The sequence below is a fragment of the Mytilus galloprovincialis genome, chromosome 3, assembly GCF_965363235.1.
Source record: "Mytilus galloprovincialis chromosome 3, xbMytGall1.hap1.1, whole genome shotgun sequence".
NCBI classification, from domain to species: Eukaryota; Metazoa; Mollusca; class Bivalvia; order Mytilida; family Mytilidae; genus Mytilus; species Mytilus galloprovincialis.
In genome coordinates this window covers 69,372,063-69,395,992 of record NC_134840.1, presented here as the reverse complement: position 1 = coordinate 69,395,992, position 23,930 = coordinate 69,372,063, and the positions used below count along the sequence as shown (strand labels likewise).

General features: G+C 30.2%; 2 protein-coding genes across 10 annotated transcripts in view; one reads left to right on the top strand and one right to left on the bottom strand.

Annotated features, from left to right (window-relative positions):
* The window catches only part of LOC143068766 (dynein axonemal heavy chain 6-like), a 127,350-nt gene that overhangs the window by 24,569 nt on the left and 78,851 nt on the right, over positions 1-23,930 (bottom strand). For 8 of the 9 annotated variants that reach the window (XM_076243041.1, XM_076243042.1, XM_076243040.1 and 5 more), the window contains 6 exons: positions 23,345-23,456; positions 10,533-10,654; positions 10,066-10,195; positions 7,763-7,877; positions 4,478-4,614; positions 3,022-3,359 (listed from right to left, as the gene is read on the bottom strand). In XM_076243041.1, coding sequence (XP_076099156.1) covers positions 3,022-3,359; positions 4,478-4,614; positions 7,763-7,877; positions 10,066-10,195; positions 10,533-10,654; positions 23,345-23,456 — 954 coding nt within the window. Of the gene's footprint in view, positions 1-3,021; positions 3,360-3,576; positions 3,720-4,477; positions 4,615-7,762; positions 7,878-10,065; positions 10,196-10,532; positions 10,655-23,344; positions 23,457-23,930 lie in introns of those variants that run through there. The other variant, XM_076243049.1, reaches the window with a different exon arrangement.
* LOC143068764 (adenosine receptor A3-like) lies at positions 12,540-16,907 on the top strand. Its single transcript, XM_076243038.1, has 2 exons — positions 12,540-13,747; positions 16,570-16,907. The coding sequence occupies exons 1-2, from the start codon at positions 12,979-12,981 to the stop codon at positions 16,845-16,847; spliced, it is 1,047 nt and encodes a 348-aa protein (XP_076099153.1). The 5' UTR covers positions 12,540-12,978; the 3' UTR covers positions 16,848-16,907.

Here is a 23,930-nt window from a genome sequence, read left to right as displayed (position 1 = left end):
TAAATTGACCAGTTGGTATTGTTAGATTTAAATCTACCTTGATGCTACCTGTAAAAAATTTTATTCACCTAACCCAAAGTTTCAGCATGCTTTTTTCCTGAACTTTTTCTTACCTAGGATTATTCTATTGAGAGATTTTTATTTTACTGTCATTCAAAATATTAGGAGTTATCAAGCCAAACAAGAATGACTATATCATATATGTTATTTTCTTGCAGTTTATTTAAAATTGCATGGCCTAAAATGCACTACATTTCATCTTAATGTTTGCATAGCCACTACTAGCAGTGTTTAATACCCTAAATAATCCAGTCGTAATATTTCACTCACTTTATGAAACATCAAAATCATATTTGAATAAACAATTTCATTTATTTTTTTACACTGATATTTGACATCTCATCCAGAATTCCAAAGTTTTTAAATAATTCTCAATTTTATTCATTTTTCACTTCTTCACTAGATTTTTTTCTAAATCCATAGTATAAATTCTGATTAACTTCCCATGATATACATCCTAATTTAACAGGTGCAGAATCTATACATAATTCAGAATCTTGTAATTTTTTTTTTATCATTTCCATTACTATATTCCAAATAGTTATCCTCACTTTACAAATATTTTGTAATATTTTATTTATATTTTTACTATATATCACTTGATTTTTCTATATCCACAGTAAACATTTTATTTCATTTCCTATTATAAATTTCCAAATCAAACAATATTTGATCCAGAATTTTATAATGACTATTTCCAATTTCACATTCACTTAAAACATTTCCCCACGTTAGGAATATTTTAGAATATTTTACTTTAATTTTTCACTTTATCACTAGATTAGACTATATCCACTGCATTAATTCAACATTTTATTTCATTTCCAAGATCCCATTTAAATGGTAAATCATCTTAAGTTTGTAATAGATCCCAAATTAATAATGAATGTTTTTAAAATCACATTTAAAGCCACAGAAACATGTTGGATGAACTCACACTATATCTCCTACTTGAATTCCAGTTTTGAAATTTTTTAATCTTTAACATAACTAAATCCAATCGTATGAAAATTTGAATTTCCTTGAGCAAACACAGCATTTTATGCACAAAAGTCCCACTAATATTATAATAGATTTCAAAGAAAAAACACAGCAAGGTATACTCCAAACTTATTTTCGAATTTTACATGTACAACATTTTTATCAGCCCCACAAAACAGTTTGAATGAATTATTTCCTCCTTGATGTCCTTCATGACAATAAAATCTTGAAAAAAACACATCACATTTTAAGAAGCAAAATTGCTATAAAAAATCTAAGAAGTGAATTCAAATAAAATAAATCCAATATTGTATGCACAATGACACCAAAAGATTTCAAACATTGCAAACAATAATCCAAAATGAGAATCTTCAAGGGACATGTGAAGAAATGAACAACATATCCATCTGAAAATTTAAACTGTAAACACCTGAACAGCTATTTCTTGTTTCACTGGCAGCTGGACAATACTATATATAAGGGTTAGAATTTTAAAGAAGCATTTAGTGTGTAAAAACAGTTTAATTTTCAAACATAGTAATACATATTTAATTTAATCTTTTACTGATTTAGAATTTTAGGTAAAAAAAAGATAAATTATATATATCAGGGATTTAAAACAATGAAAACCAAAACTATTTTCTTCCCTATCAATTTTTTAATAGAATAATCCTAGGTAAGAAAAAGTTCAGGAAAAAAGCATGCTGAAACTTTGGGTTAGGTGAATAAAAATCTTTACAGGTAGCATCAAGGTAGATTTAAATCTAACAATACCAACTGGTCAATTTAAATGTCCCTATTGTGTTGTCAATTTTAAAAACAGGTTGAGCTATACGTAAAGTTTTACAGTAACACCTATAAGCAACTCACTGTAATAAATCTAAAAACTGATTATTTTTTTATTTCCTGGAAACCTATTAAATTTTTATAATAATACCAGCAATCAGATATCTATTACATATAAATAAAAAATCTAGCTGTTTTTTTTGTTAGCACTGAATTGAATGACATTTGAAATGTTCAATAAAAATAACATTCCTGTTAAAATTAGTAAGGCCATATTAGATTGAATTTTATCCTTTTAAACTTGCTTCATTTATTTTGCCAAAAAAAAATTTTGCCATAAATCTGTCAACAGAATTGTCTGATATTACAAGCATTTTATTTTAGTTTCAATAATATGGTAATCAGTGATAAAAAATGTAGTGCACTAGATAGAAATGAGAGGGCGGAAAAGACCTTTGTCAAGAACTCAGGATTGAGCAATTAAATTCACAGGAATTAAGAAATAGCCAGTAAATCATCAGTAATTCATGATTAAATTATATCCTGATGCAGGTTTTCACAGAAATCTTGGATTTGGCATTTATTTTCTCTAGAATTCAGTATGAGACCCCTTCTTTGAACCATGGTCAGGTCAGCCTAAACAGAAGGTCAAACCAGTCTTTCTTTTGTCTTAATGTCTGGTGCATCCCTCTAAAGCACCTTCATGTAAAGTTGATTACGCTAGTATTTAGCCTAAACATGAGTAATGAACATAATGAAATCTAACTTCTGTAAATTTAACTCAACATAAACTCATTGTTCTTCTCACATCATCAGATCAATAAGAAGCACAGCATTTAATAATTTATTTGATATTTTCCAATGCTAACATACCAGCACAATGTACTATTTTTTTGGAACATGCACAGTACTGATTAGCTTGGTTTTCATAATTTTTGACAAGGTATGCAAAATGAGGTAACAGACAAAAATTATTATTTTGTTTGTCACAAATAACTATTACTTTTTTTGTCATGTCAAGGTAAAGAGGTAGAATGAACATTTTAGGGACCTCAGGATTATGTCTTTTTTTCATGGGAATTCATTTACTCATACCTTGACTTAAAGATCACTTTTTTTTTATGACACCCCTCTTACCACCCCTCAAGGTAGGGAAATCTTGATAGCATATTTATCAAAATAAAATATCTTTACCTATTTATCATATCTAACATATGTTTTTTAAGCTCAGCAGGATCATCAGTATTAACAGATGGCATAGATTCCCTTAATTTTCCAAACAACTCAATGCTAGCCTTGTTGTCCATGCTGACTCTGGTCACGCTCTGTCGACTACCTGGTCTAACTACACCAGTCAGATGAGGGCTAATACTAGACTTCCTCTCCATCTCCTTCATGGCAGCTACATTCTGATTGGTTATACAGGAAATAAACATGTCCTGCTGGAACCATTCCAGAGAGAACTGGTACATAACATCAATACCAGATAAATCAGCTAAGACAAAGTATAGTGTGGCTCCTCTGGTGGCTACCTGTCAACATAAATAAGAACAGATTACTTCTAGGAACCAGTCAAGATAAAACTGGTTTTCAACATCAATACCAGATAAATCAGCTAACATAAAGTATAATGTGGCTCCTCTGGTGGCTACCTGTCAACATAAATAAGAACAGATTACTTCTAGGAACCAGTCAAGATAAAACTGGTTTTCAACATCAATACCAGATAAATCAGTTAACACAAAGTATAGTGTGGCTCCTCTGGTGGCTACCTGTCAACATAAATAAGAACAGATTACTTCTAGGAACCAGTCAAGATAAAACTGGTTTTCAACATCAATACCAGATAAATCAGCTAACACAAAGTATAGTGTGGCTCCTCTGGTGGCTACCTGTCAACATAAATAAGAACAGATTACTTCTAGGAACCAGTAAACTTTAAATTAGTACATAATTTCAATTCTAGATAAGCCATCACTTCAATGTACATGTAATAAGATGATTTCCAATGAGACAACAATACACAGGATACCAAAAGACACAGAAAGTAACAACTGTAGATCACCATACGGCTCCTAGAAGTAAACCTGTCAACATAAATTATAACAAATTACTTTATAGAACCATTTATGATAAATCTGTCACTTCAATGTATAATTTAGCTTCTCTATTTGTTAACAAAAATTAGTATACTTGACTTCACCAGTCAAGAAAAAATGGTGCATAATTATCAGCTGATTGAGAACTTGATGGCTTCACTAAAATCTTACAAGCAGATAGTCTGTCTATACACTCTTTTTAACTTAAAGGACTCAGTTGTTCATCTCTAAGTTGAATTTCAACCTATGTTTTAATACTTTTATATCACAACTATGGCTCAAAAACCATTATACAAATAAAAACTATTATACAAATAAAAACCATTATACAAATAAAAACCGCTATACAAATAAAAACAGACTATACCATGTCAGAACAGGAAATACAATGAAAAGACAAATCACAGTTTGCAAAGCACAAAACATAAACCTTAAGATTGAGCAACCAGAGGCCCACCAAATATCAGTGCAATGGGAGTATGAATGCAGGTGCTCTGAGAGGGTGAGCAGTTTCCATCTTGTTAACCATGGTAAAACTAAGATCAACTTACAGGTAGATATTTTTGTCTTGCCACACTGAGTTTTTTCTCTGTGTCTTCCGACTTTTGAATTCTTTTGTACATTGCTTCAGCCATTCCTTTACTCTTCTGTAGAGTATCCACCAAATCCTGATCATCCAGAATATGACCTGGAATTATAATGGAATAGGAAACTCATTTTAATCTGAAACAATCAAGCAGCTTTATGCTCAAGTTTAGAAAAAAACACACAAAACTTATAACCTTTCCATCTATGTTCAACCAACTGTTTAGTAGATTAACTAACAAAAAAAAGTTTAAACCCTTAAGGATGTACACCTCGGAGGAGCCAAAAAATCTACAATTAAATTTTTGTTCTTAACCTGATTTTTTGGTTTATAAGACTGTAAACAAATAATTGGTAAAGAAAAAATCATATGGTGGTGCGCTTCTTTTTTTTGCTACAGCCCTCTGAAAGTACCCAATTTTGATGATTTCCCCATTTTTCATCAATTTTTACCTATTTTGGGGCTATTACCTTGAAAAAATCACAGTTCCACAATTAAACTTTTTTTCATACTTTCAATATATCTAAATAAAAAAAACTATAGGTATGTGTTAATATAAGAAAGATTTATCATATTTTGATGCATTTTTGTGTCAAATTTACCATGCTGTCAATTTTGAAAATTTGTGATTTTTTGCTGTTCTAAGAACGAAATGTATTTTTTTTTCAACTTTTTTGTTATAAATAATTGAAAAAATACCTATCTTATTTTAAATTTGGATTCAATTTTTGTTAAAATCAAACTAAGTTTAATTTTGCATCCTTTGGACCTTAATGTAGACCAATTTGAAAACGGGACCAAAAATTAAGAATCTACATACACAGTTAGATTGGCATATCAAAGAACCCCAATTATTTAATTTTTGATGAAATCAAACAAAGTTTAGTTTTGGACCCTTTGGGCCCCTTATTCCTAAACTGTTGGGACCAAAACTCCCAAAATCAACCCAAACCTTCCTTTTATGGTCATTAACCTTGTGTTTAAATTTCATAGATTTCTATTTGCTTATACTAAAATTATTGTGCGAAAACCAAGAATAATGCTTATTTGGGCCCTTTTTGGCCCCTAATTCCTAAACTGTTGGGACCAAAACTCCCAAAATCAATCCCAACCTTCCTTTTATGGCCATAAACCTTGTGTTAAAATTTCATAGATTTCTATTTACTTATACAAAAGTTATAGTGCGAAAACCAAATGTCTTCGAACGACGACGACGCCAACGTGATACCAATATATGACCAAAACATTTTCAATTTAGTGGTCGTATAAAAATTGATTACTCAAAAACTACTCATTGTAAGTTCACAAATTTTTTCACAGAATTAAGTTTGATTATAACTTTATGGACTCTACCGTACTACAGACTCACCAGGCGTTGGTTCACTTTCGTTTGTAATTGACTTTTTTTTAAATATTGATATTTTCCACTTTTATCCCACATTTTGGAAATAATTTCAGAACAAGATTTCAACGAGACTGAAACTTCAGAAGAATACATCCTTAATTGTGTATAACCTACAAAATGTTAAACTCCTGATTGTGCTTGACCTACAAAATGTTAAACTCATTGCATGACAATAAACATGATGAGATATTCTAATCTTCTAAAAAATATAACTGTAGGCTGACAAGGCTCTTTAAAATTCTGGATTTACTGGATTTGTCAGTTCACAGTATGACAGCACTTTGATTTTCTCTGGGTTGGTAATGACAGTTGTGAATTTCAACTCACATCACATAACGTCTAATATATATCAACCTATTTGTCCTTTTTTTTGTACTTTAGTGAGTTTAGTCTGATTTTCAAAAAAATTACTGATGACAAAACTTTTTTTTCCCTATCTGTTGGTAATGGCAGTTATTATTTTCAACTCTTATCTAATAATGCCTATTGAATATTCAAAACATTTGTCCTTTTTGTGTACTTTTACAGATTATTGACAAAAATAATAATTACTAACCATAACTGAACCGAATTTTTATAGAAAAATACTGAAGACAACACATGATAATTTTCTCTGTTTTGATAATTAATTTCTAGTTTGAACTCACACAATCAAATAATGTCTTATAAATATTCAAAAAAAAATGTTCTTTTTCTTGTACTTTTATAAAGATTATTGTCTAAAATATTTATTAATAACTATAACTGAACTAGATTTTCAAAAAATTTACTGATGACAAAACTTGATTTTGATAATTACTTACTACTTTCAACTCATATCAAATAATTTCTTATAAATATTCAACACATTTGTCCTTTCTTGTATTTTTATGATAGATTATTGGGCAAATATTAATTACTAACTATAATTGAACCGGATTTTAAAATAATTAACTGAACTTTGCAAAACATCCTGCAGCTAATACAAGCCATATTGAAGATAATTATATTTCTAAAAATCCATTGTAAAACAGGATGTTTCTTGATATAAACTGTGTCAACCCAATAGAATAGGAAATATTGCATGATTTAAAGAGATTGTATAAAAAAAAGCTTATTAAATGAATCAATCTCCACGTAAGCAAAGCTAATGTGATCTTTCATCTTAAAATGTCACAATAATATAAAGAAATTAAAAGATTTCAAAAAGACAGTTTCTTTTTTGAACTGGAGTAAAATATGGCAATTTCTGTATAATATATTCTTATTAGGCAAATGACTTGAAAATATCTGCTCTACTTTTGTGTTAAAGAAATATTTTGAGCCTTTGGTTCAAACGAAAGAATGACATGTGATTAGGATTCTTTGCATACTTGTCTCACCAAAAATATATCAACTAGATCTGATGACAAGTCTAATTGCATGTCATTCATTCATTTGAAACAAATGTCCCCAAAACAGCTTATTTGCATTTATATAACATTTCTATAACATAAAAGAGGTACAAACATTTTTTGTAGTTGTCATGTGTTTTACTGTATAACAGGTTTCTGAGAAATAAACTCAAGCAAAATTTTTAAAAAAGTTACTCAAGCAAGAAATATAGGTCAAGATGACTCACATGTTATTCAATGACCACTGCTATATCTTATGTACAACAATGAATATCACTGATCTAATGTCGTTTGTTTATTGAAACAGCTAATTAATAAAATTTCTGCCTAAAGATGGGCAAGGACTATTAATTTGGAATAATAACAATTAATTTTTTACCTTTAATGCTGGAAGATAAGGCTCACAATTTTCAAAGGCAAGGTAAAGGGTTGAGGTTACCTAAAGGGTATTTGAAAATTTTTAAATAATCACCTTCTGTTTTCTGCAGTAAACTTAAAGATTTATCTTCTAAATCTCGTAAGAACTGCAAATCTGCAGCTATACTCTCCAAAAGTTCACTTCTTTGGTTTTCAAGCTGCGGTTTTTCCTGGAAAACAACAAATAAATTTTTCAATATTTACGACAGAAAGACAACATTTAGCTCATTGATTTGCCAATAAACTATGTTCATAAAACTTAAGATATTGTTATTATTCTAACTTCAAATGTGTATAATTGTTTTTATTGGTATTTATCCGTACAAGGACAATTAATTTACTGATACGAAATTGATCAACTTTCTTTGAGCCATTAAATGATAACTATTACTTCTAAACGATCATAAAATAATAACGAATAAAGTGTTTATAATAAACAAACAACCATCAAACACATATGGGCTTTTGTAAACAAACTACTTTTGTGGCAATTTTTTCATTTATTTAATTTTCCATATGTTTGATCATAAATTCATAATGATATAAAAGATAAGTAGAACATTTTTTTGAAGGCCTTACGATAGCCTGTACTTGCTTACATCCACTTAATTTAAATTTTAATTGATAGTCGTCTCCTCAGCAATCAATCCACATCTGCTTATCTTTTAATAGCATTGGCTTTCTTTCACATGTTGGCAATTAAATTTTGAGTATATTAACAATTCAATTGCTTTACCGACTGATATAATTTAGCCCATAAAGAGATGAATAATCATTAATCTTTGTCTAGTTGTAAATCGTAACAGGTTATACATTACATATATAACAAATCCTTAACACAATAACTGTTATCAAAGTTTGATGTTAGAGCCTTATTCCTCTAAATACAACTTACATAAATATTATAGTGTTACTAACTTGCTGGCCCATGTATTGATCCAAGGTCTTCTGTATTGGTACCGAGGGCCATAGGGCCAATACAACTGACAGAGAATCAATACAGAAAGTAGATATATTAACCTTGCCCAACAGTTGTATTAAACATATGAGTTGATCTTTTGAACTCCATATTAGTCATGCTGATTTAAGCATAATAGGGCCAATTTAAGCAAATTATTCAAAATATAATAAAGACGAGTCAAAAACTAGCCTTTCAAATAGATTTTCTCTGAACCACATTCATTAAAAGAAAAATAAGTGACATACATATATGGCAATGTCTTATTTATCACAGTTAAATAAATAAATGTTACAAAGTTTTATATAACTCCTTTACAGTTAAAAGAGGTGTTTTTAAAAATAGTTCTAGCTATTTTGTTTAGACTATTGAAAACTTGGTTAGTATACAGTTTTTTTATATTGACGCAACCAATACTGTCTTAAATCTTCCTCTTAGGATGAAATAATGAGTGTTCTGTTCATTAAAATGATATATGCCATTAATATTGTCTTAATATAAATTATTCCGTTAAATATAACCAGGATAATGGTGAGTTTTAATTAGATTGCATAAAAATAGAATATCACGACATAGCCTTAAACAGAATTAATTATTAAAGAATCATAACAAAATATGAAAACTTACTAGATATTCCCACTCTAGAACAACTGCTCTTAAAATATTTTAATAATTAACTCATTTAACAAGGAGTTGTACAATATGGCTTACAAGGCACATACCCCAATAGTTATTAGACATTAATGAAAATTCCAGGACAGGGCATACAAACAAGTAAAATTGGCAATAACTTTTGCTGGTCAAAGTTTTGATTGCATTGGAAGTAATAAACTGTTGACACAGAGAGATGTCTTGCCTTTTTGTAATTTTAATAGCTTATAATGCAAATATTGAATCCAAACGACAATATTTACACATGATACAAAACATTCAAATTTGATGAACCATGAATTAAAACAATGCATCTGCATACAAAATATCATTGACCTACCAAGCAGTGCCAAATAGTCTACATAGAAATGAGGTCAGCCAATACTAATACATGTACAACTGCATACCAAATATCATTGACCTACCAAGCAATACCAAATAGTCTACATGGAAATGAGATCAGCCAATGCTAATACATGAACAACTGCATACCAAATATCATTGAACTACCAGTAGGGGTTCCCTATAAACTGACCTCATCACAAAATAAAACATTGTGCATGCCTTCGCTGTACATACTACTGTTGTCGTAAACAGCATATCTAAGTCTCACTTTTTGGCTCCATCATGGCGAGACAAAAATTGGAAACATTTATGCCTTTTGGTTGCATCAGAAAACAAAATGTGGCCTGAAAAGCCTTATTTAATTTTGTGAGGAATAAAAAAAACAATCAAAAACATTTTCTTACCTGTCTAACAACTGCAGATAAAAGCTGTTCCTGTAGACCCTCAAATGTTACAGTAAAGTTGATGATATTGACTTGTATATACACAGCAGGTAGGTAATGTGGGTTGGACATAGATGTTGTCATATATAACCTGAAACAGTGGATTTGTATATAAAATAAATTACACAATAATTTTTGGAAATTTTATAGTTTTATCATTCAGTGTATTGTTTGTGCATTAAATAGGATGTTAGTTTTCTCTTTGAATTGTTTTACATTTGAGATTTCATGGCCTTTTATAGCTGACTATGTGGTATGGGCTCTGCTCACTGTTGAAGGCTGTACAATGACCTATAGCTGGTAATTTCATTTGGTCTCTTCTGGAGAGTTGTCTCATTGGCAATCATACCACATCTTCTTTTTTATATCTTTTTATCGTATGTTTTACATTGCATATTATCTCTGTTTTACCTTAGTAGATATCTTACCTAAAATTATCATTAAATTCTATCTCTGTATCCCCAAGTTTGATTACAGTATGTCCACCTCTGGTAAAAGTTTCTCTTAGAAGTACAGGTCTGAGAGCTGGATCTAGAGATTCAGTTACTTCCTATAAACACAACAAATAAACACTTTAATGAAGAAATCTCATTTTTCTTTTTTTCCATTCATGTAAGACTACTGTGATTGAATGTAAGTTATAAAAGTCAAAAGAAAACATATTTTCAGTTTGAATAAAAAAATAGGCTGTAGGACTGTTTGAAAACTAGAGGCTCTCAAGAGCCTGTGTCGCTCACCTGATTTTATTTTGGATTTTGAAATAATATTAAAAATGTAAAAAATTGTAACAGATACTTATAATGATGTTTTAGGCCAAATTTGGTTTAACAACACACATGGTCAGCATCTCATAAGGAACATTCAAGCTATGTTTGGTTTCATTCCATTCAGTGGTTCTCTAAAAGAAGACATTTGTATGTATTTCCCGTAGGGTCCCATGTTAAACTAAGTCCCCCACTGGTGGCCATCTTGGATGATGGATCGGCTACAAAGTAACAACACTTGGTCAGCATCTCATAAGGAACATTCATCCTATGTTTGGTTTCATTCCATTCAGTGGTTCTCTAAAAGAAGACATTTGTATGTATTTCCCATAGGGTCCCATGTTAAACTAAGTCCCCTGCTGGCAGCCATCTTGGATGATGGATCGGCTACAAAGTAACAACACTTGGTCAGCATCTCATAAGGAACATTCATCCTATGTTTGGTTTCATTCCATTCAGTGGTTCTCTAAAAGAAGACATTTGTATGTATTTCCCATAGGGTCCCATGTTAAACTAAGTCCCCTGCTGGCAGCCATCTTGGATGATGGATCGGCTACAAAGTAACAACACTTGGTCAGCACCTCATAAGGAACCTTCATGCCATGTTTGGTTTCATTCCATTCAGTGGTTCTCTAAAAGAAGACATTTGTATGTTTTTCCCATAGGTTCCTTTGTTAAACTAAGTCCCCTGCTGGGGGCCATCTTGGATGATGGATTGGCTACAAAGTAACAACACTTGGTCAGCACCTCATAAGGATCAATCCTGCCATGTTTAGTTTCATTCCATTCAGTGGTTCTCTAGAAGAAGTTCAAAATGTAAAAAAAATGACGACGACGGACGACGGACGCCAAGTGATGAGAAAAGCTCACTTGGCCCTTCGAACCAGGTGAGCTAAAAAAAGGTTTGCATTCTTTCCTAAAATAAAAGAATATGTCTGAGGACACCAATGCACCCATTCAAGCTATGCAATGAAATTGGATGATCAGAAAGGAGCAAAGAAGAAAGGACAGAAAACAAAAGGAAGGAAATATGAAAAGATTGAAAGATGAACAAGCAAGTGTAACACTTAAAGTGCCCGTCACCTAAAGCAGATTTACCAAGCAATTATAAATAAAACATTTTTACCATCAGATCAGATCTTCTCATCAGTTTCAAAATTCAATATCAACTTTACATGGTAGATGTTGCCAGATTAAAATTAATAAAAAAAAAAAATCAAACAAATTTAAATTTATTACTGGTAAAAGAATTCCTTATCGAAAATGTGAAGATCTTTATTACTTTTCAATAGGCAATAAAGTACATTACAATTTGTGTCAGATTTAACCTATATTAAGAAATTAAAACATGCTTTTTGTCTCGGTGGTAACATAATATCTATCTTCCTTGTTCAATGATTTAAAAACATTTTTTTAGCAGAAAATCTTCAAACTGCTTGTCCTAAATACCCATAAAATATGTGTTATTTTCCAGTAATAAGATATCAAGGAAAATTAACTTTGTCGATGTGTGAATTTAAAAAAAAAATTAAGGAAATATACAAAATTGTACTAAATCCCCCATAAAAACAATAAAGTCAAATACTAGATACACCAACTGTTTATTATAGTACGACTAAAACAGATGTCGTCACTTCAAAAATCAAAAGTCATCACAGAAGGTGAAAAATAATGAAAACAATGAATTTGATAACGAGAATCAATAAAGGTAAATATCGTAATTAACGAGTAATGACATTCTACCGTTAAAGGAAGCTTACAATGAATATTATTTCAATTCCGATCTATTTCATCCTAATAATAGGACAATTGAAATGACAATGCATTATAACGGTGTTAACAATCGAACAGTATAAGCAAAGCTGAACAATCATTACTTATAGTTCATACAACTTAGGTGGTAATTGGAGAAATTATATATGGTCATAGAAATTGTCAACAAAATGTGAAATAGGTAAATTAATGAACCGATTCTTAAATACCTGATATTCACAACTGTATTAATAAATCATTCAGAGAAAAAAAATCTTTGACGCAAGCAATGGAATTTATTTCATGAAAAAAGTTCTAAAAACTGTTTTCTGCAAGACATGCAAAACAGTATGCAACAATGAATGCGTCAGACGACACTGAGGAAGAAGATGTTTTGTTTTATGTTCTCAATGGATATGGGGTAACAGTTTCGTACTTAATCATAAACATCGTTACAATGATTCTTGGTGTTATGATTTTATTTCTCAACTTTCTTGTCATCGACACGATTCGACGAAAACATGAACTAACGAATACAGCAGATGTTCTTTTACTTAGTCTGGCGTTAGCAGATTTTCTGACGGGAATTTTGGTGCTGTATAATACAGCATACACAATGACAAATTTCCAAAATTCTTTAGAGTGTAGATTTAGATACAGTCTTTTACTAACAGTGGCCATATCGTCTGGTTTTCATCTGCTAGCGCTGACCATTGACCGTTACATCAAAATAATAAAACCCTTACACTACAGCAGACTGTGTAAAAGATCAACGTTTCTGACAACGTGTATTTCTGTATGGATATTTGCTATACTAGTAGGATTAGTACCAACATTTGGATGGAAAAACAATTATGAGGAAACCAATGGCGATGACCTATTGTGTAGTTTTTTTGGCACTCTGCATGAAGATTATCTTCGAATGATCGTAGTTTTATTTTTCATACCCGTCATTTTGATGCTTATTCTTTACAGCCACATTTTCAAAGTGGCACACAGACATTCCAGACAGATAGCCGTACAGGAAAGAACGGTACATCCACATGCAAAGGATAAATTATCGTGGAAATTTACAAAAACAATCAGTATTATTATAGGAGTATACCTTCTCATGTGGCTCCCTACAGGTAATTATTAATATAATTCTTGTTTGTTTGTTTATAAAATTTTGAATTCTTCAAAACACTAAGGGCTTTTTAAAATCAGACAAATAATGTCCTCAGCCTAATTTAGCACCATATTTGAACATTTTGGGTTAGCAATGCTCTTCAATTTGGTGTTTCCATTTATTTTTTTAACTCAAAAGCTACCGATTAGTCTTATGTGAACTAAAAGTGTATCTGGCATTTAATAATAAAAGACCCCAAGGTATCTGTGGGGAGTTTTTACAAATTCATTTTCTTAACTCAAAAGCTAACGATTAGTCTTATGTGAACTAAAAGTGTATCTGACATTTAATAATAAAAGACCCCAAGGTATCTGTGGGGAGTTTTTGCAATTGTTTTTAACGTAATGGTGTCCTTGTTATGCCAACTAAAACACTGTTTGAACATTTAACAGAAGATGTACATTCTATACTTAGTTTCATATGGTTTAAAAATTCTAATGATAGTGCAGTGCAAGTGCATGGTGGACACTCTTCTATAAAATTGGTTTTCTTATAGATTGGATTTGAGTATGCATTCATATTTTCCCGCAAAATGTTCTTGAGATATTCTTCCACATGTGTTAACACAAATGTTCGGTATTCGTGATTTGTTATTGTTATACAAATGTATGTATTTCTCATTTTCATATCATTTGTCTATGTTCTTAAAATTATTTTCATGAATATTTATTGATGAAACTAATAAATAACAAGTGATAAGGAATGTTCTTTTGCAAATGATAATATCTGTGTAATTATTCAAAATACGTTTCGGTTATCAGTCAAAAACGCAGGTCATGTGAGCAGAAATGTCTCCGGCAACAATACACCGGAATGCCCACATGGTTATTTGCTGTAAAAATCTAATAGTAGATTATAATAAAAACAAAGAAAGAAGAATTCTTCTCACAATGCTACAGAAAGATTAAATAATTTCAGCTTGAAATTAGTTGCCAATGAATCAAGCACATTATAATCATTTCTATGACTCCTCCAGCAATTTTTCTAATAATACCTTACTTAGTACCTATCTGTACTCTGTCCTGGATGTGCTGACCAGAGACAAAGATTTATTTTCAATAACTGCTAGACAAGATAAATAATTAATTCATAACAGATTAAAGATAAATCAATAGAACTAATTGGTGAGTGAACTATTGTTGACATCAGAGAGCTAGACACGTTAAAAACCTGTTACTGCCGGTGAATGCAATAGTATTGGGCATTATGTCAGTGGCAGATCCTGAAATTTTCAATTTTCATGAGTAGGGATCACTAAAAGCCTCAAAAGAAGCCTGCTTCAGTCGTGCTTTAGTGATTCCCTAAATAATCAACCAAATTGTTTCCACAACAATTACAACAGATACATTACATACATACAATATAATACATATAAGATAAATACAATGTCATTTTTATAAATAAATCTTAATTGGAAATATTTTACATTTTCTATTGAAAAGATAAAGAAATAAAAAAAAATAATTAAAAATTAAAAAATTAAAAATAAAGAAATAAAGAAGGAAAACAAAAAACAAAAAACAAAAACAAAACACAAAAAGATTATCCAGTTACATCCCTATCTATATTTTAAATATCAAATAATTTTGTTGAAAAAAAATTGAAAATTTACGAGACATATTTCTTTCGTAACAGCCATCAACACCGATCAAGTACATAACATGACAATAATATTTTCTTTCAGTCACATCAACTTAAAACTTTGAACACATGATGCCAATTAAGGTTTTGACCCAGATTTTGTGGTTCATCGAGCAGGGCATGGTTTTGTCCAATGAACTTGTATTCTTATAAGACACACAATTTAGATTTTATCTTAATCAGTATTAAACCATCTTATTTTCCTGAAGGATTTTTTTTACCAGAAGTGTTGCTGTATCTTAGTTTCTTTTATTTGGTCCGTCTGAATACAATTGAAAAAGGATACCCTGTAATCTTTACCAGTAACTGGTCAAAATATAAACTTATAAATCTGAGAGTTTAAGTTCATTTATCTATCAAATTATCTATCACAATTTTAGCCAAAACACAGTTAGCTAGAATTGTCGTCAATTACCTCCATGTATGCTTTGAACTGAATTTAACATTAAGAGAAATTATTTATTAAAAGGCGTAATAATATTTCTACAAATATTTCTACAGTTTATTTGTTATAATGCACAATTGGGGAATATGAAATTGTAAAGGACAAAATGAAAATATGTATAAGTATCAGTAACTCCATTTAGTTCTATGAAGCCATAATCCCAGGAAATATATTTTTATAATAGATCTAAATTAGTGATGATGCTCTCAGATTCCAATTGTTATTGTAAACAAAATATCTTGTTTCACTTCATAAAACTAGAAAACTGACACGTCAGATTGGGCCTAAATTGCGCATTTTATTTCAATGAATTTGAATTTTTTCCTATCTATTCATTAAATCGAATTGCTTATAGAACTGAACACTAAGTGCATGATCATTGACAAACCAATAATTATCATTGATGCAAACAAAGCAATACATGTTCATGTGGTATCAGTCCTTATACAAGTTTAGATGCCCGGGAATACTTAAAATATGCTCTACATAAATATTAAGTTTCATTTATATCTGAGCACTAAAACCACTATTAATATTTCATGTTTTTCGGCAGCGATTCAAAACAAAAATCTAACTAATTTGTTATCTGTTATTTCCACACAAAAATAATATGTAAATATTTGCATGGAAACTGTGGAAAAATTTAACACTGTCTTACCATGTGATTTAACATAGATGTACTTTTTTTCTAACAGGTATTTTGGTGATCTTGAATGTGGAGGGAAAATTGTACCATAAATCAAATTCAGACAAAGGAGTCATTCTAATCTATACGTCAGGATTAGCTTTCTTCAACAGTCTATTAGATCCAATCATTTATGCCTTTCAAATATCATCAGTGAAGAAGAGATTCAAGTCAGTGTTTTGCTGCAGCAAACAGAATTCTGTTGAAAATCAAATTTGTACAGTTGGATACACAACAAATATGGTACTCATTAAAAGTGGTGTTCACATTGAAACAATTAATACTTGATGTTCCCAAGAATGTAAATGAGCCTGTATTTATAAAATTTATAAAAAATTTGAAACTGTTTTTTAGTGCACTGATGGCCATCTTGAATGTCAGCCATTGTCATGTTAGCTGGTTAACAGGGCAACCAGATGATTCCAATATTTAAGACCCAACGAATTGAGATTTAATATGAATGATAAGAAATGTAAGATAAATTTCAATAATACAGCAACTGAACAACAAAACTGAATCAAGACAGAAATCTATCCAAGAAGATATAAGAAGATGTGGTATGAGTGCCAACGTGTTAAGAGCAATTCTCTGTAATCACCAAAATATTTCGGCACACACTAAAATATATTTGTTTTAAACTTTATTAGTTCAATAGAGCCACATGAGCTTAACAAAAAATATTACTACACTTAGCCTCTTATGTTTACCGTTTCCATGGTAACAGGGCTTAAAGTGGCAAAAAAGGGGGAAAATGAGGTGTTTACAAGTTATGATCAATTATGACTTACAAAAAGAAAATAATATAAATATTTTGACATTTTAAACTTTTTTCAGTTAAAAAAACACAAATGAAAATTGTGTTCAACAGTAAACTTTCTTTAAAAAAAATCTATGTAGCTTAAATAGGGTAAAAAGTGCAATAAAAGGGGGATTTTAGAGCCTATTTTGATCAGGTGTTGTAAAAAAATGCAGCCATTTCTTATATTGTTGATTATAGGAATAATCCATCCAAGTCACAATCTGTAAAAGTAAACCATTATAGATCAAAGTACCATCTTTAACACAGAGCCTAGGCTCACACCAGACAACAAGCTATAAAGGGCTACAAAAATGCCTAGTGTAAAACCATTCAGACAAGCCATGTTTACACCCCAAATATAAAAAAGAAGATGTGGTATGATTGCCAATGAGACAACTATCCATAAAAGACCAAAATGACACAGACATTAACAACTATAGGTCACCGTACGGCCTTCAACAATGAGCAAAGCCCATACCGCATAGCCAAAGGTTACTTCCACTTTTCTTAGATTAATTATTTAATTGATTATTGCTTAACACACTTTCATCCTGAATTTGCTACCTCACAACAAATTCTCAGATAAAAAATAATAATAGTGATCGGCTTATTTCATCTTAGAAAACCCAATTAATCCGATGTAACGTAAAGCCAAGGTTATAATGAGTCTAATGAACTGCAAATATTGCATTGATGATAATTATCAAAGGAGAAAAGGCATTAATCAAACATCAAAAATCTTCACAAGTTATTGTTTGTTACTTGTACAGGGTTTTTAACTCTAGCAATAAACAGAACCATTCAGTAAATACAACATCTATTATCTTGAAATCTCTTGAGGAAAAAATATACAGTCACTATTCCAACAAAAATCTTCAGGGAGAGTATTTTCTTATTTAAAATGCATTGGATATTAAATAAAATATTTAATCGTCAATTTTCAATTACTAAATGAAGTAAAGTGAGAAAGGCACCATATTAATTGAGATATATATATTTCAATATAAGGTTAATTGGATATTGATTTTTCACTGTATGTATATATGTTACAGTGAATTTGTATAATCACTAAAATCATAAGTGATTATATAGATTCCCTGAAAATGATCAGTGATTTTATGTAATCACTGATAATTTTAATTATTATTCTACAAATTCGATAATATGATTTCAGGGATTATCAATAATTTTAAAAAAGCTTCAAAGATGATATCTCAAACCAATAACACTAGTGGTTCCAGCAAGGATTTGTATAGTCTTACTATACAAATCCTTGGTTCCAGGAAAGGGAGATCCCAAAAAACTAATGGTCAATATTCACGAAAAGAATGAAGAAGGATATTGCCTTGCTATATAGCATGGAATCCTGCTCGGATCTTTGATACAAGAAATCAGTTTGAGGTTGCTGATTTCCCTTCATTGGTACAATGATGGTACAAGCTGAAACCTCTATTTCTCTGAGACGTGCCGTAAAATCTGATTTGATGTGGAGGACAAAGTGTTTTTTAAATGTTGATATTGTGGTAAAAACAGATGTGAATTTGATAGATATGCCTGTAGAAAATCAGGGCAAATGTGTAATAGTCGATGCCATCCAAATTTAGTTTGTAAATAAAATGTTTAATATTAAAATATTATACATAACATTAACATTTATCAAAACAACTGTAAGCATAAAAATAGTTTTAATGACAATTTCATTTTATTTCATATTCTCAACCTAAAAACAATTGCTAAAACAATACGATAAAAAGAATAATCATTATGCAATTTAATATTTTCATACTGACTTCATCAACCCACCCGTGTAGGCTCGCTTGATATTATTAATACTAATACAGTCAATATCAAAAAGGGTGTGCTTGATATTATTACTGATAAAGTCAGTATTAAAAACAAAACATCAATTATTTTATATCTATTTTGCTTATCATTCAATTATATTGTGCTTATCATTTAATTATTTTGTGTATAACTGTATTAGTATTAATAATATAAAGTTTATAACGCTTGATATTTTGAATACTAATACAGTCAATATCAAAAAGGGTGCGCTTGATATTATTACTGATAAAGTCAGTATTAAAAAAAAAACAAAACATCAATTATTTTATATCTATTTTGCTTATCATTTAATTATATTGTGCTTATCATTTAATTATTTTCTGTATAACATTTCAATATTTTTGTCTTTCATATTAATAAATTATGCCTAACGTTTTACAATAATAAGGCTATCATTATGATATATTAAGGTTAACTTTTAAGATATTTCAATATGTTATATATTTTAGTATCATTTCAGTTATTCTGTATAATCCCTGACATTTTTTCTAGTGATTAAACATGATCCCTGAAAGTTTTAGTGATTATATATAATCCCTAAACTACCAGTGATTATACATAATCCCTGAAAATTTTAGGGATTCTACATAATCCCTGATTATACAAATTCACTGTAACATATATATAACCTATGGTGCTAATAAAACACTGTGATTAAAAGTGAAACATTTCAAATCATACAAGATTCAAATATTTTTATGGATGGAAGAATAACAGAGCCACAAGATTGGATAAGACATGGGGATCAATAACTTCAAAAGAAACGTATAAAATATCATAGATGTATTGACTGAGCCATGAAACTCACAGGTCAAACTTAGGTCAATTTTTTTCAAAATTCAAAGTACCTTTTGGATGAATGCACCAACATTATTTGGAAAAATATATTACTGAGAATCAAATTATCAACTACAAACTTAAACTCTTTAAAGTTAATAAAAGAACCATGAAAAACAGCTCAAAGAATACATACTTCCTAATATGAAGTCGTTAAGTTCAGTTTTTGTGTGACATAAATATTTCTGCAAATAGGAAAAAAATCCAAATCCAAATAGCTACTCACATGTTACAACTCATCACTATCAAGTTAATAACTTAATATGAAGTCATTCTGTTCATTTGTATTGGAAAAATTGTGCAATGATTTTTAATTAGTTCATTCAGCATGTTGAAATAATTATCAAAGTATCAGCAAAGAGGAGGTAGGTGTCTCACATATCTGAAAAGGGGTCATACATTACAATTTATCACTGTCAAGCTACAGACTAAATATGAAGTACAGTGCAACCTGTGTTATCTGACACAATGAGGGACCTGAAAAAAAATGTTGGATAAAGCAGGGTGTCGAAATACTCAGGTTTTTTTCTGCAAGAACAGGCATATTTTGGAACCGTGAAAATTTGTCGGTTAAAGTATGATGTTAGAATACTCAGATGTCGGATAAAACAGGTGACACTGTAGTTCTGTTCAATGTTTCCTGAGAAAAGTGTGACTAACTGATTTGTTCGGCAAATAGATAAACAAGGTAATGGTAATATAGGCCTCGATTTAGAAGTGGGGTGTAACGGGTTAAATCCAAGCATAATTATCAGTTTTATAACACTGTCTCCAAATGCAGATTTTAAATAGGCTTTTTATATAGACTAGACCGTTGGTTTTCCTGTATGAATGATTTACACTAGTAATTTTTTAGGCCCTTTATAGCTTGCTGTTCAGTGTGAGCCTAGGCTCCGTGATGAAGACTGTACTTTGACCTATAATGGTTTACTTTTTTAAATTGTTAATACTTGGATAGAGAGTTGTCTCATTGGCACTCATACCACATTTTCCTATATAAATTCAATGTATCTTAATAGATAAATCGAAGTTTGATGAGGGTTGGAAGCAAAAGGGCAGTCTCTATAGTGCATATAAGCTACCACCATATATCATAGTCAAGTGACCTTGAATCTTGGCCTCAAATCTTGATATCAAATCTTGTTTATCTCCTTCTATCATTGCATTAATTGATATTTATGGAATGGAAGATATGTATATAGAGATGTGGTATGGTTGCCAATGAGACAACTCTTCACCAGAGACCAAATGACATAGAAATTAACAACAGTATGTCACTGTATGGTTTAGTTAAAATCAGATCACTGGATTTACTGTGTGTATACCCTATTTGGCTATACTTTCATTGAAAAGATCAAGATTTAAGCTCAAAATTTAAAACAGGGATTTTTTTCGCCGCGATATAGCCTTTTCGTGCTAATGCGGCGTAAAGCAACCAACAATCAATCAATAAAACAGGGATTGTCATTTTTTTAGGAAACCTAATATATCCCTAACAAACTTCAGAAACAAGTTTATTGTTAGTAATGATCAACATTTGAAGTTTTCTCGATATTGTTTTATCAATGCTTATAAAAAAAGACTGAAAAGAGAAACCTCCAACAATAAAATCTGACATTTCTAAATCAAACATCCTTTATTACCATTTAATTGTAATGTTACCAAACAGATAAATGATTGTCAATCAATGCTAAAGTCAACACAATATATAACCCAAAGGAGAACAAATCAGCAGCTTACATGCTATTAATCATGTTAATCATGTTAATCATGAACCTGCAAAAATTAGTACTGGCCATTAAGTAAGCACAAACATTGCATGAAGCCTAATGAGAGAAGCAGGTAAATGGTGATAATATTATGAATGAAGGGAGATTTAGGTATATGTCAATAAGACTGCATCCCAAGGACAAAACAAAATAAAACACACATAATAGTCATCAGACAACATTAAATGATCTGAACAGTAATATTCCTTCTAGAACTTATATTATTAATGATTTTGACTTAGAGTTACCTCAGTTACCTCACATCCTAACAAGTTTGTTACAATAAACTCAAATGCACTAAATCATTTATTCCCTAAAAGCAAATATTCAATAAATGTTAAAATAAGCAAGATTGCACAACATATAATTATCGGTGCTTGTTAGTGATAATATTTCAAAGACAAATCTGCTAGAATGGGATAGGAGTACTGTCAAAGGGAGATAAACTGAACAAATGGCACAAATTATGAGAATCAAGAAGAATATTTTTATAAAAGCTTTAAAAAAGTTATATAATGACTTCAACACACAAACATAAATATCATTTGGCATAAAAGAATTGAGTGAACTTGAAACCTCTAAATAATATCTTGTAGGAAAATTTCTAAAATTAATCAGTATATAGGAGTTGAAGCACCTGAAAAAACACGATTCGGTAAAAATAAAAAGCATTGATTGTTTTCAAGGTAAAGATAGCGTCATATTTCAAAATTATTATAAAAGCAGCTAATCATAGGTAAAGAAATTATTGACAATTTTCAGGGTTAAGATAGTGTCTTATTTCAAAAATTTTGTATAAGAAAGCTAAATTTTAAAATGAATCTTAAAATAAATACCATAAAAACATACTTATTTTGAAGATAATTAGAAAAATGTACATAAACATACATTTCCAAATATTTTTGTAATATGTAAGAAAACTATTTTCTTATCCCTAAATTAACTTTCAATAATACTCCCAGATATCTTATTGTGTATTTCAGTATGGAAACATTTAGTTAGAGTCAAATCATATTTCCTTCAAATCAATTTGAGAAAACAAAATATTTCTGTTGTATTTTCTATGTCTGGGAAATTTCATATCATCCGCTTTTCTGTAAAAGACAAGGTTCACTTGGTAAAATGCTGTTTTCAATTATAGAAAAATTGGACCAAACTTACGTTACAACACAACTATGCATAAATAAGCATTATTTCATAATAATAATTTGATGTGTCAAAACGAAGTCATTTTGTATTGAAATATTATCACAACTATTTCTACATGTAATTTGACTGGTTAAAAAAAAACATCTAAATCTTATGACCAATTTTAACCAATCATGAACTTACCTTTTTAGATTTCAATAATATGATCCCTTTACAATATCATAAACAAAACTGGTATCAAGACAGTGTTTACTATAAGCATTAAAAATGGGCAACAAATTAGTGGTTATATTTCTGATTAGAATCAACTGATATCTCCCTTTGTTCACTAGATTAAGGGTATATAAAAGGGACTATTTTTTTGAAGTCGAAAATCAGGTACAGACCTTCAGTAACATAGCCTCTCCAACTCTGATGGCACTTTCTAAAGTTCTCATATAATTAGGGTCTGATGCCGCCACTATCTTTAATCCTGCTCCTTCCATTTCCTTTATATAGCTGTGAGAATAAAATATCCAATAATAAGTTAAATTTTGTATTATTTATAAGAAAGGTGAAATAGAATGTAATACATACAAAAAATAATTATGCAGGTACTTAATGCAAAATGTAGTCAAAGTTACTATTGAGTGTTTTCTCAGATTAAGTTTGTAACTATATCATCATAAATATGTTATAGAAAATCAAAGGGGCTAAAATATATGTTTCCTACAGCCTAAGATAAATGGTAGAATTTCAGATTAAAAAATAAATAAAATTGAAAAATGCAAGATGTCTTTTTTTCCTACAAATGAAGGATTTATAGAATTTTGGTGTTTTGAAATGTATAAATGAATTATAATTAAGGAAAACAAGAGTGCACACGCTGAAATGTCTTGCCTTCTATACTAATCATTGATATTATGTTGATAGTCCTAAGTATAAAGCTAAGCTTTAATACAACTGTCACATAAACTTAACATTAACCAAAAT